We start from the raw sequence: 16,819 nt of genomic DNA, 5'->3' as shown, positions 1-16,819 counted from the left end.
ATAGCAATCTAAGTTGATTGCCTCTAAAGTAATCGACACGAGATCAAAGAGAGAGTAAAGAAGAAAGTAATTTAGACAGGATGATTTCAGAACAATTCCTCAGCCTCTGAACTTGTGTTAACCGAAATTTACAAGAGGCCATGTCTATTTATAGACTTCTCCAATCCTAACCCTAGTTGCATTATTTAAATAATCAATTACAATCCAATTCGGAATAGGATTACTAATTAGATAATTAAATAAATACTTATTATTATATTAATGATATCAAAATATATTTAGATAATAACTCTAATCCAATTAGTTATTAATTTAAGTAAGGGATGGTTAATTAGAGTTATAATCACGTTAAAACTTCTAATTAATATTATCATATAATCCTATAATTTAATTTACAATTATAATCTAATTATAATTATTAATCAAATTATTCTATCCCTAATTTTACTACAAAGTTCGGCCTATATAGTATGTCCCACTAAATTATAATTTCATCCTCTGGTTCCAAGTCTCATGTGCGACCCATTAGGTTCTTATTGCTACTAGTCGTATATATTTATTGGAATTAATTCATCCTGATTAATTTCAACTTATATATATATATATATATATATATATATATATATATATAACGGAATGACTTAACGAGTTGTTACTAGCAGAACATTAGACATTCCCCCAGTGCAATAAGAAGCCAGGTTGAATACTGACGTTTACCTTTCCGCATTAGGTCCAGTATAATTCGATCCTTTATCAATTATATCCTTTAGACAATTCTTATAATCATGGAACGTGTCAATGTTACATATAACGAAGAGTCTGTTATACTTGTTCATATGGAATTAACTCTGAAAGATAAGTTAAGTGAAATCTCCATTTTTACTCTTAACTGTATCACCTTGCAAGGATTTCAGTCAATTCACCATAAGTGGCCCTTTGGATACATCTCCCATTTATCAGCAGTGACGAATGCTCAATCTATCATTAACTATCCTGCAATTACTTTATGTGAAACCCAACTCTGCTCTCACACTCCCCAGGACCTTCCCTATAGTGGATCATGCTCGCACATAATCAAATCATCACACTCCATAATCCAGAATCACTAATTAATGATTGTTTGAGTTTGAGAATTACTTATACCTACTAACACCAATGAGATGAACAATTGACACTTAGATAAATCCATCCAGACTGTTATCTCAAGTCGGATCCCAATCCTAATGAACTCCTTCACCGGATCCATGTAATTGTCTAGATATCTTCATATCTAAAGATTGTAAGATCAGCTCTATGTCTCGATAGAAAACACTGTTACATGTAAGTCTCAACAATAATATGCCAACCCTTTTAACATATTACTTGACTTGGGTTGATTTTAAGTTTATTAACTTATTATAAAGTATAGTCTCACTTCATACTTGTATAAACACTTTATAACTACTTTAAATAAACTTGGGATTAGTTTTACTTACAAAAGATTAACGCCTTTTATATATAGTTTTAGTTATACTATATCTGATTAAAACAAATGATTCAAATAAACAATTTATTCATTAATACTTATATCCTACAACAATTGTATATAGAACATAATCCCTAACATTTAAGTGCTGAAATAATGAGTCAGCCGATGCCAAGAGGTTTCAAGTACCCACTGCTCAAGGATTACAACGGCATATGGCCGATCCAACCTTGCATGTAAATAATTTCTTGAGAGCACTAGAAACCACAACATCGACTGATGCACTCATGTGTCAGTTATTTTCAACGACACTGAGGGATTTGGCCGCTTACTGTTATGATCAACTCCTGTCAGGATCTATTCGGTCTTTCAAGCAAATGTCTAAGGAATTTGCGGACCATTTTATCACCTCTATTCCTGAAAGTAAAACAATGCAAGATCTCAATTATCCGGTACAAGAGCCTGGCGAGCCTTAGTGAGTTAAATCACGTTTTGATCGTTTGAATTCCATGAGTTCATAACTTTTTATTTTATTCATTTTAGTCCATATTAATTAATCTTTTCATTTTCTATTGATTAATTTATTTATTTGCCATCTAAGACATTTATTGTAATTTTATTGTTAATATTACCCAGTTTTTGGGGTTTTGTGTTTTTGGATATTAAAAACACAATGTAATGTCTTTGATGTGTAAAGAATCGTGTTTGCATACACAACCACGTCTATGCTATTATTACTGTATATATGTTATTGTTGCGTCTAGAATGGTTTTCTCAATCTCATGAAAAGTTGCATTGATGGATGGTTTTACCCGCTAAATCCATCATTAGAAAGTTCTCGAGGTGACCATTCATTTTTAGAAACAAGTCACTTGATGGAATAACATCGGTTATTCCATATAGCGGATGGTTTGCCCGATAGCTAAACGTCTATTTCCTTTGAGTTTCATCCTTCAATTTTAGTTTTATTTTAATTAGCAAACCGATAGCACTACCCGTTAGTATTATTAGTCCCCAAACGATGAATCATATGTAAACGGGCCTTAGTGAGTTAAATCACGCTTTGATTGTTTGAATTCTGTGAGTTCATAACTTTTTATTTTATTCATTTTAGTCCCTGTTAATTAATCTTTTGATTTTCTGTTGATTAATTTATTTATTTGTCATTTAACACACTTGTTGTAATTTATTGTTAATATTACCCAGTTTTTGGGGTTTTGTGTTTTTGGACATTAAAAAAACAATATAATGTCCTTGATGTGTAAAGAATCGTGTTTGCATACACAACCGCATCTACGCTATTATTACCGCATATATGTTATTGTTGCGTCTAGAATGGTTTTGTTTTGCCTTTTTAGTCGCTTTATGACATTTTAGCTCGTTTAATACATGTTTGTGTTGTAATTTTGTATATTTTGTTGTAAATTGACTAAAATGGTGAGCCACGGTAGCTTAGACCATGGATAAGATGGCCTGGAAATGCAAGTATTTAGTTGTAAATGTTATTCAATTCTCTGTTTTAATTTTATTTTTAGTCTCGTGTGTTTTAGGAATTTGTTAATTTATATTATTTGTTTATGATTTCTATTATTTGCCTTTTTTTATTTAATAGGAACTAATAAACGGATCGATAAGTTTTATATTATTAAAGTTGACATATTAATTGATATGGTTTTCAAAACCAAAACCGCATTGTCTTACACAAACCTATAAAATGTATAATGGGATACCTAATAATGCTTAGAGATGTTAACTAGAATGCCAGCTAGTTTCGAGTGTATTGGGGTGCTTGATGTTTCCCTCCGGAGGATACCCCATTTGTATGTAATTTTGCGAATCCATTCTTGTACTTTCGCATGCAATTATTATTTCTCCTGATTGTAGTCCAGGTCGCGACTATATCCCCGATATTTGGCCCTATCAAGTTTGTCAAATGTTTCTATGATCCATCTATTCCACAAAAGTGTAGCAAAAAATGGAAACTCGATAAGTGGTGACTCCGATAGTGACTAGAAAATTTTATTTGGAAAAACATGATCTTATATGTTATTGGACATTCCATTTTACATGTTATGAGTTTGAAGAAACATAACATTAGAATATGGGTACAAAAAACTAAAGTTAGGTTAGGATAATTCTAAGAAAAGAGGTTTCAGATTCCACTCACTCATTATCGTCGGACTCATCCATATAAGGAGTGGGTATAAGAAATTGATGGGCAACGATGCTTCATGTTTTTTTTGTTTTGTTTTTTTTTTTTGAGAATGTCAGTAATCAAAATTGGAATGGCTAAAGTCAAACACTTTCTGTCTTATGCCAAAGACCTATTATATATTATTCACGATACAAATGGTTAGTTGATTGCCTGGTCCATTAGATGCATTAATGGTTGTAGCTGACTCAACGATGTTCTACCATGCTCTTCATGGTAGAGAGGCACCTTTTCATTTATGTTTATGTTTATGGCCGTGTTTAACAAAATAGGAATAAAAATACCTTTTACATTTTCATTTATTATTATAAATGACAAAATGCAGAATAATCTTAAAGCCTTCAAAATGATTGACATATCAATATTTTGTTTGATGACATGACATGTAAATAATCTAAAAACAGGAATTTTTTCCTTGTTAATTGTTAGTTATATAATATGTACATAAAATAAACAAACTATATATGCTTTGATGCTCTAAAGAATTCAATAAAACAAATGAAAAGATCAATTATTGAGTGCATCCCATAAGAAAAGAAAGAAAAGAAAGGACAAAATTTGTATAGTACAATAACTTTTACATACAAGACTATTCTCCTCTCCCAGACCAGATTGATCAGCTATAGGCTGTGCTTCATGTTCATTTAAACTGTAAAAATCTTTCTAACCTTCTTCATATTCCTACCACATACAGGACAAGTACCAGCAGCCTCCACTATCCTGCAAACCAAAATTCACAATGCATCATCATACACAAGTTTGGGACAATTTCACATCAAGTCATTAATAAATTTAAAAAAAAAAAAAAAATTCATAGTTATATGTACTTGCATTTTACATTAAACTGGTTCAGCAATGCCATGTTGTTGATGAAACAAAAACACTACAAACTGGATCAAGAAGCTCAAAAAGTACAATTGTGTTCGTTCAAATTCATCTCAACTGTGTAAAATTACTTCCCTACTTTACTACATAGTCATTCTGAAATACAGTTGTTCTACAAACATACATAATTGATAGAGAATTCAAAAACAAAACCTCACAACAAGTAATAACTAATACCACACCACACTAGCTCACACAGATCAGCACATTGATATGGATTGTTAGAGAGTAGATTAAGTAAATACAAAAAGATAAATGGATTGACTAAATCTCAGTCCCCTTCTCAACCAAACTAAGAACAATATTTCCAATCCCCAAACAGTCCCCTCTCACACACTCTTATACCTCCTGCTACCTTTACAGCTCATCATTCTTAAATAACTTACTCCTGAAACTAATTACCAATCTGCGCTGCATTACTCTTGCCTCTCCACACTTTGGGGCTCTCCTGATTAGGATTCAAAACAATGGCCTTGTTAGTCTGTTCTCTATCAAGACTAATGGTTGGAAATTCTGCTCTAGCGGTGAACTATCTTCCCACCTAGCGCCATCAACCGGTTTGTTCTTCCACTAAATTAGCCATTGGGAAATGGTGTCCCCATGCTTTTGGACAACTCGTTTGGCAAAAATTGCTTCGGGAAGAAAAACATCAGAACTGTCAACGTCCAGCTCCGAGGGAAGAGAAGGGACAACATATTGCTTGTGGCTGAGAGCACGCTTAAGCAAGGACACATGAAAGACGGAATGGATTTTGATGGTGGGGGAAGCTGTAATTTATAAGCCACGCTGCCAACGTATTCTGAAATCTGATAAGAACCATAAAAACAGGGGCGAGAGCTTAGGAAAAAATGCGGCTGTCACCAACCTCAAATTCAACCACCCTCTGTTTTCTGTCAGAAGAAAGTTTCATCTGTTGTTGAGAATGCCATAGGTGATGCTTTAATTGACAAAGGGCTTCATCCTTGTCTAGTAATTCACGGGCTAGTGCTTCGACTTTGACTTCACAGGGGGTATATTTGAAGTGCTACCCACAGAACTGTGGTGTGAAGTATTATACCAATACTGTGCCCATGCCAACCAATGACTCCAAGATTTTGGCTACTCAGCAGCAAAGTAGAGGAGGTAAGATTCCAGGTAGCTATTGATTACCTCAATTTGGCCAACGTCTCCAGATGGTAGGTAGAACTGAATCAGAGGCTGGTGCCTTGAAATTTGAAGATTTCTTGCCAAAATTTACTGAGAAAAAAGTGGATCATGATCGCTAACAAACACCTTTGCTATTGGATGAGTTGTATACAGATGGCGAAGAACCACAAAAATGGCTATATTTGGACAAGCAGTCGACCAAAACCATAACATCCTCAAAGCCCCAAGATTTAGGCAGATCAGTGACACAATCTATAGAAATTTTGTCCCAAACTATGTCTGGTATTGGAAGGGGCTATAATAGGCCACCGAGAGTGAGAGAGGAAGTCTTGGAACATTGGCATGTGTCACGGTTTTGGACAAATTCCTTGATTGTCTTTTCATCCCCACCAAATAAAAACACGCTGCAATAATGGAGGGGACGAAACCCCGGAGCACAACAAAAAAACAAGCTACTGCAGGGGGCACCTCACACTCGTGAAGACCCAGGGGTAAACTTCCTGCGTAATTCGCCATCCAGTCCGCGGCACGGTTACCTTCGCGGAGAACATGAATCAACCTAACCTCTTCCCAATCATGTCTTAACAATCTTTGACACTCATCAATCAGCCAAAAGAAACTATGCCTATGATCCTTACCATTCTTCACCAAATCCACAACCACAAGCGAGTCCATTTTGAATACAACTCTACAGAAATGTCTATCCCAAGCAGTTGCGATAGTACCCTGAGTGCCCCCATTGGAGTATTATGAAATTCACTAAGGAGGATCGGGAATGAAGCACGGAAACATGAATGTCCGGGCGTTTCACGTTTCCGACATGGTTCCAATATGGAAACATCTAGAAACGGGTGCAATATGTTTCGGGGCCATTTCCGTAATATTCGAAACTTGGATACATGAATCCGTCTGGGAAACGCGTTTCCTTGACAAAGGGATTGCTGTTCGTTTCAGAGAAAAAAAAAAACAGAGACAAACAGAGAGCAATTGCAGATAGTCTATCTTTATTTGAAGGGAAAAAGGAGTAAGAATAACATCTTTAAAGAATTTATATGTGCAGCACATATAACATCTGAGATAGACCAAAGGACATAGAGCAGTTGTAGAGAGGGATGCAATGCGAGTCAAAAGAACAGAGAGAAACAGAAAGCAGTTGCAGGTAGACCAAAGGACAGAGAGCAGTTGTAGAAAGGTATGTGATGTGACTCCTAATAGGAACGAAACTGACTCTCGAACTTCTCAATCTCTATAAATATGCTGGAGTAAACTTCTTCATAAATCACAAAAGGCTTAAAGCATTGTTTGGCCCCTGGTCTATACAAAATTGTGTCATTTGGCCCCTAACCTATTATTTGGTCACATTTGGCCATTGACCTATCCCATTTGGTAAAATTTCACCCAATTTGTGTGGATACTTAATGGAATCGTTATCTCATTGATAAGTAATGATATTTTGACACTTAAACTTGAAACGTGATATTTCTTAAAGTTTTTTTTTCCATATTATATGGAAATAATAGGTCAGGGGCCAAATGTGACCAAATAATAGGTCAGGGGCTAAATGACAAAATTTTGGATAGACTAGGGACCAAATAGTGCTTTAAGCCATCACAAAATAAGATCTCTTTGTTTGATCTGTTCTAATTTCTTTCTCTGGTTTGTTCTAATTTCTTTCTGTCTTGCAAATTCAAATTTCCCAGTGTTTTGCAAACTTCTAATCTCAAATATAAAAATATATTTTTAATATTTATAAATGTGACCCAATATTTTTAATATTTACACGTTTCCCCCATGTTTCTATGTCATATGTTTTATAGAAATGACGTTTCCCATGTCCGTATCTGTGTCAGAAACCGTATCTGTATCCGTGTCAAGGCAACATAGGTATGAGCTATATAGGATGGCGAAGAGCCACAAACTATATTTGGACAATTGGTCGACCAAAACCATAACAGCCTCAAAACCACGAGATTTAGGGAGATCAGTGACACAATCCATAGAAATCTCGTCCCAAACTATATCCGATATCGGAAGGGGCTGTAATAAACCACTGAGAACGAGAGAGAAAGTCTTGTAACGTTGGCATGTGTCATGGTTTTGGACAAATTGAATGGTATCTTTACCATCTCCATCCAATAAAAAGTGGCTGCAATTCACCTGTACCCAGAGTGCCCCCCATTGGAGTACTGTGAAATTCACTAAGGAGGACCCGGATCCATTGGGATGTTGTTGGGATCACTAATCTGCCTTTATGGTATAAAACACCATTTTTAACATAGTAGTCGGGTTTGATTTGAGGATCACTGTAAATGAGTATCAATCTGACTTTCAGCCAGTAATTGCTTTCCATGCGGCCACATAGGAGTAGAAATCAAGGCCACACATTCCGCCCCTTCATGTTGTCGAGACAACGCATCAACGACTCCGTTATGTGATTTGGGCTTGTAAAAAATATCAAATTGATACCCCATCAGCTTCACCAACCAATTTTGTTGATCAACCTTAGTGATGCGTTGGTTAAGAAAATGGAGAAGGCTTTTATGGTTCGTATCCACAGCAAAGCGATGTCCCAGTAAGTAAGGCCACCAATGTCGAATTGCTAGGACAAGGACCATTAATTCCTTCTCATATGTGGACTTAGCTGAAGTGTGATCAGCAGAGCTTTGCTGAAGTAGGCGACTGGCATGTTCTGTTGGAGTAAACTAGCCCCGATGCTAGTACCTGAGGTATCACATTCAATAAAAAAAAAGGTTGAGAGAAATTGGATAAGGCCAACATGGGAACAGAACTCAGCTTATCTTGGAGAGTAGTGAAAGCTAATTGAGTTTGAGGAGTCCACTGAAAATTGTTCTTCTTAATCAGCTCCGTAAGTGGACGTGCTAACTTTCCATAATCATCACGTGTAAACTTCCTCTAGCAGATCATGTTGGACCTTCCCCTAACTTGAGGTTAATAGAATGATCATGTTGACAATAAGGAGGTAGACCTTGAGAATCCTGGAATACCCCCATCAAACTGGTTGAGGGCGGCTGCCACCTCGTGTTCTTGGATTAAAGATACGCCAGAAGGACTCATAGCTTGAGCTTTGAAAAAACCTTGTGATGAGCCATGTGATAGGGTGTTAAAGATGCTTGAGGGGGCTCAAGGTCACTCAACCCCTATAGTTCCACAAGCTACCTATTATGAGTAAATTTCATCCACTTTGAATCTCAGTCATGGGTCACAACCTCTAAAGATCGTAACCAGGTCATGCCTAAAATCATGTCAAGATTGCCCAATTCTAGCAAACGACACTCTCCTTCCTCTACTTTCGGTTTTGGAGCATTGACAAATTGCTCTGGGTCTTCATCTTCCGGTTCCACTTTTTCATTAACTATGAGGCGGAGACTACCCTCTATACATCAGTGTTGAGGGCTATATTCCATCTCGCGTATACTAATTTGTCAATCATGTGAAGATCGAATAAGAGGTTTGGGAGGAACAGGTAGGGATTTACAATCTGTAAATGTAGAAGTAATGGATACCCAAAGGCTTTTGGGTAAGGCCCAACCCGCCTCTCACAGCCATAGTGGTACCCATAAGTGGAGGATTTAGGGTACCACGTGCCCATATGATCTCCTCTGAGCCTTGCCATTTCAGTAAGGAACCATAGTTCTTGGATTTGTGATCGTCATCGCAGGCGCCATATTGGATGATTCCACATCCCTGGCCATTCTCATTGTATCCACTCTAGTGGCTGGACGCATAATAAGTACCCAGCCTTTATCTACTTCCTCAACCCATTGATAAATAGTCCCAAATAATCTTGGATTTAATTGAGAGGCGATGATGAGTTCAAAAGCATTAATGTCTTCTGAAATCATACATGTTTGCTGCAGTGCGGCCAACTACTCTTAGGCATTGTACATGGTGACGCTGCTGATTTTGCTCATAAGTTCAACCTTAAATTGGTCCCATTGAATTTTCGATTTAGAACTGAGAAGGATGGAGAACCATTGGATTGTCGCCCATCTGAGCGTTAGATAAGCAGCAGTGGGAGGAATTTTGTTACCGTTGAAATACAATTCTACTTTTGTAATCCAACCACGGGGATCCTGGCTGGAGAATGCAGGTAATTTCACCTTTTAGAGGGGAAATTGAAATCTGGAAAATGATTGGGCCGCATCACAAAACGCATTTCTGATGACAGTGGAGGGTGTGTCTGACCCTGAGGTGAGCCTTGATGAGAAAACGCCCCTGAGAATCACAATGTTTCCATTTGAGTCACAGCCGGTTCACTGTTCCCAAAAGCTTTGGAGTCGCCTTCCTTTTCTCCCACCGAACATTTGCCCAACTACTTCACTACCCTTGTTAGCAAAATATGCAATTCGTGCATATCCTGTTGCATCGAGTCATACTTCGCATCATAGTCAGAATTGCGTTGGCCTTCCAAAGTCATGGTCTGTTGAATGGAAGAGACAGAATGGCCAAGATCATGCAGCTAAGTTTCCATGGCCTCAAACATCTCATCATGAGTCTCTATCTTTGCCTGAAGTGTTCCATCGGAAGGTTTTCCCATCTCAGCAGATCCGGCAGGTTGGACCAATTTGATAGAGAATTCAATTACAAAACCTCACAACAAGTAAGAACTAATATCACACCAAAAAGGCTCACACAGATCAGCAAATACTGATATTCATTGATATGGATAGATAGAGAACAAGTATATTAAATAAATATAGGAAGATAAATGGATTGAGTAAACCTCAGTCCCTTCTCAACCAAAATGGTAGAGCCTCTGCACTTAGGCAGCCAAACAACAATAACAATATTTCCAATCCCCAAACAGATCCCCCCCTCACACACTCTTATACCTCCTGCTACCTTTATAGCTCATCATTCTCAAATAACTAACTCCTGAAACTAATTACCAATCTGCCCTAAAATTAATTACCAATTTGTCCTGCATTACCCTTGCCTCTCCTTGTGTACACTCTCCACATTTTGGGCTTGTCCTTATTAGGATTCAAAACAATGGCCCTGTTAGCCCGTTCTCTATCACATAATCAACTGAACAATTAACTCCAATTGAAAAGGTTTCTTTCACTTCTTAGATAATTACTGTAAGAGCGAAGAAATTGGGATTGCCAAAAGCCAATAAATTTATAGTAAATGTTTGCTGTAACTTGTATTATAATTTTGTTGCTTGTGTTAATGCTCAAAGAATTTTGCCAGCCAAGAAGGTAGCTGCTTAAAGAGTAAAATGACATAAAAAGTTTGTGATGAGGGGAAATGGTTAATTACCTTGTTCCACATTCAAAACAAGCAACACAATGCCCACATGGGAGGAAAAAGCAATCCCTTGGAGCGTCAAAGCAAATTGCACAGAGACGCCGGGTGTTATTGCCATTTTCGCTGTCCCTTGATGACTTTCCTTCCAAAGAATTTGATACCAAAAAATTCTCAAGATCCTCATCGTCATTTGAGACTGAATCATAAGAAGAGCCCCAACTTGAGAGATCATCATCTTTATACGAAAGCAGAGGAGCTCTTTCAGGCTCCCCCTCGACATACCGAACTCCAGTTTCTTCATCACGCATAAATCGAACTTTGTTCAAGAAGTTGAATGCCCCCAGCATAAGCACAGTCATTGTAGCTGCATGGCCAAAACATGTAAATATAGGATATCCACATGTCAAAAAAGTTTACTAAAGAAATTGAGATGTACCTATGCCAACAATATATGTTGCCCATCGTGGTCCATAGGACACTTTGATATACCACTCATCACTGGTTGATTCCTGAAGCGTATAAGAAAAAAAAAATGAATATAGTTCAAGAGTTAAGTTTTATATTAACTTGAATTACTGAGATTATAGTTTAATTGTACATCTGGTGAAGTTCTGTTAAATTCACCATTGGGCATACTAACAAATTTGAAACATCTTGACTAGGAGTAGGTTAAAATTGAACCAATGGCACAACTAATTGATTACTAGAAGATTCCTTTCCAAAGGGAAACTCCAACAGAAATAAATAAGAGTATGCTACATGGAATTCCTTCAAAAATAGACTATGGAGAGGGACATCTTCATTTATATTATATGTTTACATGACCTTTTCCATCTTCTATTTTGTAATTTTTATTTTCTCAATTTATACAATAGCCCTTATATCAGAATCCGGATGAAATGCACCATTGGTCACTGAACTTTGATGATTGTCTCAAAATGGTCACTTTTCCGGTGTCCTTTTGCTCTTGAAGGAGCGAGAGTGACTTAATTGAGATAAAATTCAAAGTTGAATGATTTTATTGAGACAAATTAAAGTTAAGTGACCATTTTGAAACAACTATGAAAATTTAGTGACCAACGATACATTTAACCCATCAGAATCCATAAAAGGTCGAGCCGAGCAAACATGTTCAGAAATAACAGACTTACATCTTCTGACCCAGGAGAGGTTAGGACAACGGAATTTCCATTAGGAAATAAAACGCTCAAACTACATATGCCATTGGTGAATGTACATTTGTAATAAGCTTCGTTTGTATTATACAACAGAGCATTTACATTGAGGTTCAACTGCACCTGTACAAATAATAGCAATCTCAATTAAAAGTGCAACCAGAAAGGAAAAAAATGACAAATATTTTGATAATCAAGTAAAAAGTAGAAGAAAAGTTGTACAGTTGGTCTTGATAAATTATCCAAGTACTAGATATATCTCAAGTTACACATCATATTTACAAGATTGAATTACATCATTTAAAAATGTCTCCCAAAATATTGTGTTCTTCTAGTCTTAAATCACTGACCTCAGAAAATGAGAGTTAGTAGAAAGTTCGGCATTTGTTTATAACATTGAAGATGAGAATTGAAATTTAAACTTGGTGCTACATGTGGCAAACAAGATAAATCCTCAAATGCTGAAATCAACCATTCACCTTTTAATGTCCTTTCTTATCAGGTAGAAAATAAGCTGTAGGAATGCACATAAAAAATAGGCAAAACATTCATGTGCAGATGAAACCTGCAATAATGATCAATGGATGCCACATGTTCTTTTTCTGTTCAATATCAGTTCTAACAAAAACAAGACCTAAACACTGAGCTTAAAGCTGATATTCTGAGAATCCAACTCTTGCATGTCCCACATCTTAAATTCTATTTTAAGGTTTACATAGAATTCTATCAGGGAAGAACTTCAGTAACCACAAGGTTTGCATCATCTGTTAAGTCTTAATATCCAGGAAAAATCTTTTTATATGGAAATTGAAATTTGATTTTTAAATAAATTGGTATTGATTTGTATGAAGATATCTTCCTGTTGTCAATGAATCTCTCTTCCTAAGTTGGCAGCTTCAAGGACCATAATTATGACGTGCTGTATCAAACATGCTTCTCACATGAGCAAGCACTGGCATATTGCCATCATATTTATGCTAGAAATTCAATGGCATATTCTTCACATGCTCTTCATGCTGCAATAAGACTAATATCCAAATAAACTTGATCATAGATACAAATGATAAGCACGGAAGTTTCTACTCTAGAGCCACTGGACATCTAGAAAATGGAAGTAATAAAAAGAAAAATCAGATATGATTGGAGTATTGTGGCTAAGGGGCCATCATTCAAAACCTACTTGAATCACACTCCAATATAAAAATACATATGTAGGCCTCATAACAACTATAATCAACAAATAGTGGATGACCCTTTGTTGTTGACAAAAGTTCCTATAGAAACAAAAACATGATGAGATAGTGTGTCTCCCTGAAAAATTGAGAATATTGCAAAAAATGCATGCTGGTTACAAAGGCCAAAAATGATCTAGTTTGCAGTTCTTTCTGCACAAAAGAAGAGCCCTAAAGCAATGTCAACCAGATGATTATCACAATTGAAGATTGGATTGGATAACCAGCATGAACAATAAAGGTAACTTTTTGCAGTGTTACCTTTGCGTCCTCTGTGTTCAAGTTGCCTACTGCAACATAGTAATTTGAAGATTTCGATATCTTCTGTTGGACCACGCCACTTCCTGTACAGAAGCAATTACTTGTCCATTAATAATAAAAATAGCAAACGTTAAATTTCTTTCTTTTCAACATCTATCCTACCATGAACCACGTTCCATGATAAAGTGGTGTTTGGATATGTTGGGTCTTCAAGCCATTGCGAAAGACCTTCACTCCCTGCAACACACTTCAGGATATTATCAAAAAAGTTAAATAAAAAAGCAAAATATGATGTGAATTTCATAATTTGATCATATAATGTTAAAGAATGGATAGTATGCATAGTTTTCACAGTATGTTAGAACTGTTCGTACAATATAAAAATTATATGCATAGAGTTACACAGAATTAATGGAAGTAACGTAATCTTAAAACATGTAAATATGAAACTTGATTTCCTTAATTTACTGACAATGAGACCAAATGTAGAGCTGAATACATGAATTAAAAAAAAAAAACTGATTACTTTTCTACAGTAAACCATGAGTAGCTTTTATATGAGTTTATAGTCATTTGTTAATTGAGTCTAAACATATCAATTTGTCCATAGATTAAGGAAATTATTGTGCCATTTAGTCTATATGGAGAACCTGCTTGTCAATCCAATATTCATTAATTTTGTAACATAACCAACAGATTTTGCATGTTCAATTTCTTCATATCCTTAAAATAAAACTGAGTCTCTGTGAAAATGAACATCAAAATTCATGAATAGATTTCGCAACATTTTAAGTATGGGAAATGATTAAGAAGCTATTAAAATTATAAAAATCCTTATCCAAGGTGAAACAAAAGGAAATTAGTAGCCTGATTTCCATTATTAGCTTCACTTCTATCACTCCATTGTCTACACTATGTTTGTGACTGCAAGAACCAGTTTTCCAACAAAAGCAACATCAGTCATTATAAGAAATAGAACTTTGAAGCATTCAAGATTTGCTGAAAATTGCCTTCACATTTTGATACTATTTGTTAAGGATTCTATTGTTACCCTTGGAAGCCACACTGATATATATCCAATAAAATCCAAGACGCATTCAGACTAAGCAAACTGCAAGGAATTCAATTCCCATAGATAACATGCTTTAGTGAGAACTAAAGCAGTATATATTGATATCCACATAAAAATTTAATGCAAAAAATAAAAGAAAGCAAGGGATTCGATTTCTGAGCTCCTGATACTTCTTTTTCTTTTTACATCCTTTCAAGTCTTGGCATGTTTTAAGAATTTTGTATGCACTTGTACTCTAGGGGAGAGATAAAGAAAGGAAAGAAGTTAAACATATGTTTCTATATGTACCTTGGGCAACTATTATAAAAAGAGAGGAGCCTGGAGGGCTCACACTGTATGAAATATTTATTTCAGACCCCTCATTCATGAAATATGTCCATTCCTGAAAGGGAAAAAAAACATATTATAAATCTTAATTTAGAATATCCATGAACATATCAAAAGCAGAATTGAGTTTGACATATAGGGAACAACATTAGGAAAGCAATTAACTTGCCTTGTGAGAATCGGCTGGAACAGAGGTATTAAGAAATTTGGACCAGGGTTTCACAACATTAAGTGAAGGAGTTTTATAAAGTCCATACAGCACAAGCCCGGGATTGCTGTCCAACTCTTGCACCTAGTGAGAACCTATTCAAATTACTGAAAATCATAACAAAAGACCAAAACCACTACAAACGACAAGGTAATTTTACCTTTATAGACTGCACAAATAAGGGATTAGGTTGAATAAGAACTGAAGAATTGGGTCCTATCGTCACACTTACAGCACCATAAACTCCCAAAATTAGAGTCATTGAGACTGCAATTTTTTTTTAAAAAAAAAAATCAAGATTACAATTCTAAAAATAAAAAGCGCATTCAACTCTGAGTGATAAAAATTCCGCAAATTAACCAATCTCAAAATGCACAGTTGGAAATGAGAATAAACTAACTGAAGAACCAAAAGGTAAGTACGACAATGACACAAGACCAGGTGTCATCTCTAATAGCCGATACATCATCTACGAAAATCATATTCCCTCGAAAAAACCCAATGTGTTGCTGATCCGTCTCCGACACTCCAAACGGATGCTGATTAGTATCAGGATGGCCCTCGTCTTCAGAAAAGGGAGAAGCAGAGGAAGAGGCAGCGGCAGAAGAGTCTCTATTGGTGGAAGAGGAAGGAAAAGGCGAAGTAGGAGAGTCCGTATTAATTGGACCAGAAGACGACGATGAAGAAGAAGTATGTGCCATCCTAAATAGAATAGAGAAAGAAAGATAAGAGTTGGTTGGAGATGGAAAGAAGAAATGATAAAGAAGTGTATATACCTTGGGTTTTCTGAGGAGAAGAGGAAGAGGCCATGGAGATTGGAGAGGAAGTCAGCACCAGTCAGTCTTCCGAGTTGCTGGAGAACGGTAGTTGAGAGGCAATGTGCCGTTATTTCACCGTTCTTTTTCTATTTCTTAGAGCATCCTAATGGATGTTACTTCATAGGGAGTCAGTTGTCCATTATAGTGGCTGTAACTTTTCTTTTTTTTTTTAAGAGCAAATAAACTTTTATTAATCATCAAATAGGAAGGCACTAAGGCTTTAATTGGATGGGAGGTTTGAGAGGGTAAATAATGGAAAGGAAGGGAGAGGAAGGGGAAGGGGAAGGTAAGCACTAACCTTACCCTTGTTTGGTTGGATGGTAAGGGTTTATAAAGGTTTGTACATTTACCTTGTTTGGAATGAAGGGTTTGTAAGGAAATGAAATATTATAAAAGGACTAAAATGTCTCACTCAATTAATTATGTATATTAGGTACTTTCCATGTAATTAAATCATATTACTTACAATTGTTTTTAATTACATATCTAAATCAATTATCCATGGGTTTATTACTTTTATTATCTCGGGTTATGGTGGTTTTTTAATCTTGTAGCAACTGTAACTCAAATTAGCTAAGAGGATGCTTCAATAATTGAACTTCGAAATCTCATGTTTTTTGTTATATAAACATGCCCAAATCTGCAACAAAATTTGAGACTTGAATCTTGAACATGAGATAGAAGCAGAATAATGATATGCAGCAGATGATCTAATGGATGCTACTGATTAAACCATTTAATATAACA

The 16,819-nt window shown here is 36.0% G+C and overlaps 1 protein-coding gene across 2 annotated transcripts; it reads right to left on the bottom strand.

The window, feature by feature from the left end:
• Positions 1–4,116: 4,116 nt before the first annotated feature.
• On the bottom strand, positions 4,117–16,238 carry LOC136206010 (E3 ubiquitin-protein ligase APD2). 2 transcript variants are annotated; one of them, XM_065996903.1, is made up of 11 exons: positions 16,031–16,238; positions 15,655–15,956; positions 15,415–15,521; positions 15,216–15,338; positions 15,008–15,101; positions 13,810–13,884; positions 13,648–13,730; positions 12,131–12,277; positions 11,416–11,488; positions 10,992–11,343; positions 4,117–4,397 (listed from the first exon to the last, which is right to left on the bottom strand). In XM_065996903.1, exons 2-11 carry the CDS (start codon positions 15,953–15,955, stop codon positions 4,322–4,324), a joined length of 1,431 nt encoding a protein of 476 aa, XP_065852975.1. In that variant the 5' UTR covers position 15,956; positions 16,031–16,238; the 3' UTR covers positions 4,117–4,321. The 2 variants fall into 2 exon arrangements, with proteins under 2 accessions (XP_065852975.1, XP_065852976.1); XM_065996904.1 differs by lacking the exon at positions 15,655–15,956.
• Positions 16,239–16,819: the final 581 nt, after the last annotated feature.

This window comes from Euphorbia lathyris, chromosome 9 (assembly GCF_963576675.1).
Source record: "Euphorbia lathyris chromosome 9, ddEupLath1.1, whole genome shotgun sequence".
Classification (NCBI taxonomy): Eukaryota; Viridiplantae; Streptophyta; class Magnoliopsida; order Malpighiales; family Euphorbiaceae; genus Euphorbia; species Euphorbia lathyris.
Note: the sequence above shows the minus strand (reverse complement) of the source record. Positions and strands in the feature narration are given on the sequence as shown.

Bases quoted from the DNA above. Each gene is read 5' to 3' on its own strand.
- LOC136206010 (XM_065996903.1), bottom strand. From the start codon at position 15,955: ATGGCACATACTTCTTCTTCATCGTCGTCTTCTGGTCCAATTAATACG. The intron at 15,339-15,414 runs GTAAAATTACCT...GGTTCTCACTAG, and splicing joins TATTTGTGCAGTCTATAAAG to GTGCAAGAGTTGGACAGCAA. The intron at 13,885-15,007 runs GTACATATAGAA...AGTGTGTTGCAG, and splicing joins TTTTATAATAGTTGCCCAAG to GGAGTGAAGGTCTTTCGCAA.